Here is a 2,381-nt window from a genome sequence, read left to right on the forward strand (position 1 = left end):
GGAGCAGGAAGCGAGGGAGGCAAGAGGCGGAGCGCGCCTGCTCCGTGTACTTGCCCTTCTTGGCCTTGGACGGGGCCTTGCGCTCAGAGATGGCGCGGCGGTCCTTGTCGAGCTTCAGCTTCGTGATGACGCACTTGGACGGATGGATGCCCACCTGCACCGTCGCCCCCGACTGCTTCTCGCGCGTGATGCGGTCGATGTGGATGACCCACTTCTTGCGGTAGCACTGGATCACCTTGCCCTCGCGCCCCTTGTACGTGCCCCGCACGACGGAAACCTCGTCATCCTTCCGCACGGGCATCGAACGCACCTGCGCGCGTCGGATGCAGCCCCGGGTCGGCACGGCGGGCCGCGGCTCGCCGCGCCCCCTCCTGCCAGCGCCCCCAACCAGCCCCACCGGCCCCGGCGCTGCGCAGGGCCGCGGCGCACAGAGTGCTTCTTCCGAAGCTCGTTCGACAGCGCTGAGCTCATAATGATCCGCCGCTGCGACGACGACGCATTGAAGTGCGCCTTGCGCGACTTGCGCCGCGATGAGCTGACGTCTGGGGAGGGGGAGAGGGGACGCGGCGGCGTCAGGCGAGCTGGCGGGCGGGCGTCTGCAGCTCGGCGAGGCGAGCGGGCGCGACGCGAGGAGCGCGAGGCGCGCGACTCCCACGGCTGCGTCTTCAGGCGGGCAACGGCGCGGCGCGGCCGCAGTGCACAGAGCAAAACCACACCACCCCAAGTGCCCAGAGGCGAGGCACAGAGCGAGGCAGCGCGCTGCGGGGCGTGCCGCACCAGGCTGGAACTTCATCGCACCGCCCGCGCTGCAGCCGCCGGAGCACCTAGAGGCGTTCGCGCGTGCCGAGTTTGTGTTGCGAGGTGGAGAGGTGCACGGCGGGGTGCTGGCTGCTCTCTGGCTGCTGCACGCGCCTGGGCGATGGGAAAAAAATGGAGGTAGGCTAGGGTTGCGCGCTATGAACAGGAGCGAGTTCGCGCTGCGCTAGGCTCAGACGGCGTGTTCGCTCCAAAGGAAGAAAACGGTCTGATTTAACCGGCAAAACCCTTACGGGACACAACAGCGGGCGCGCATCGCTCTCGCATACCAGCGCCAACCACGACAACACAAGAAATGTGTCACACAGAGTGATTTGCGCTCGGCAGCTTGTCGACTACCAGCCGGAGCCGGAGTCGGAACCGTAGCCGAGATGGTCTTCGAGGGTGTCGAATATGTCATTCGCCTCGCTAGTGGAGCCGGTGCCGCATGAGTCGCGGTCGGAGGAGGAGTCGTCGGAGGAGCGGTCGGACCGCTCGCGCTTGTCGCGCCTGATGCGCTCTGCGAGGGGGCCGGGGTCGTGGTCGTCGTGCTCGAGCGTCGGGTAGGTAGCGCGCCTTGCGACCTTGTCGGCCGTGCTGCCGTCCCAGTAGAGGGTGTACCAGTCGCCGCGAGGAAAGTACCAAGCATTGACCAACCTGTAACGTCCGAGAGCGGCCGCCTGAGCGGCCTGAGCAGCCGCCTGAGCGGCCGCCTCTGCAGCGGCCGCCGCCGCCGCAGCCTTCCGCGCCGCCGCCTCTGCAGCCGCTGCGCGCTTGCCCTGCTTCTTCGCGTTGGACGCCTTCTTCTTCGTGCTCTTCATGGTGCCCTCGGTGGGGCGGCTGACTCGCCAGAGGTCGTACTCTGGATGACTGGGGCAGGGCGACTCACGGGAGGAGGGGGACGAGGGCGGAGGCAGGCACAGCTGCTCTCCGGAGACTTCGTGTTGGTGGCAGAACCCGATGGTTCTGTCGCAGCCGCGCACTGTGTCATGGAGGTTGTAGATTTCGAGAGGGAATCGAGCCAGCGAGAGGCTCACCCCCGTGCACTCGCTCCAAAGGAAGAAAACGGGGTGCGCAACAGCGGCCACGCTGTTTTAGGTATGTTGTTGGCAAATCAAGACACAGAGCTCACACAGGATCACAGCGGGAGGAAAGCGGCGAGTCGCAATTCCAGGGGTCGTTGTGGCGGGCCACCCTGTCCAGAGAGGCATGGATGCCAATCTGGGGTCTCTCGACCGAGTCTATGAAGCCCTGGCCGCCTCCCGGTGGCGGCAGAGGTTATGGAACCAAGCGACGGAGATGGTGCGGGGGTACGGGTGTTCCAGGGGGTCACGACACGCACCGACCCTTCACGAACCGAAAGGCTGCACCCGGGGAAGGCACAGTAATCCGGGCACGTGTTGGGCGCCCCATTCCGTTTAGGGCTAGGTCGGCTCAGGGCCCCGTCCACTTCCCTCCCGCCTGGCGCGTGATGATGAGGAGATGCCACCCAGGCCAGCCAGGACAGGGGCGGGGGGCGAGGGCGGAGGGCGGGTGGGGCGCCAAGCGGGAGGCCGTGAAACGGAATCCAGGCAGCCCGGGGGCTC

The 2,381-nt window shown here is 66.9% G+C and overlaps 2 protein-coding genes across 2 annotated transcripts; both read right to left on the reverse strand.

The window, feature by feature from the left end:
• Positions 1-36: 36 nt before the first annotated feature.
• Positions 37-931, reverse strand: EMIHUDRAFT_368288 (hypothetical protein; the record flags this gene model as incomplete). Its single annotated transcript, XM_005775047.1, has 4 exons — positions 37-310; positions 430-542; positions 778-824; positions 913-931. Coding segments are annotated over 2 exons (370 nt in total), but the record flags the coding sequence as incomplete, so codon positions are not given.
• A 220-nt stretch (positions 932-1,151) lies between these two features.
• EMIHUDRAFT_116609 (hypothetical protein) lies at positions 1,152-1,665 on the reverse strand (the record flags this gene model as incomplete). Its single annotated transcript, XM_005775048.1, has 1 exon — positions 1,152-1,665. A coding segment is annotated over one exon (514 nt), but the record flags the coding sequence as incomplete, so codon positions are not given.
• Positions 1,666-2,381: the final 716 nt, after the last annotated feature.

Source organism: Emiliania huxleyi (assembly GCF_000372725.1).
Source record: "Emiliania huxleyi CCMP1516 unplaced genomic scaffold EMIHUscaffold_300, whole genome shotgun sequence".
NCBI classification, from domain to species: Eukaryota; Haptophyta; order Isochrysidales; family Noelaerhabdaceae; genus Emiliania; species Emiliania huxleyi.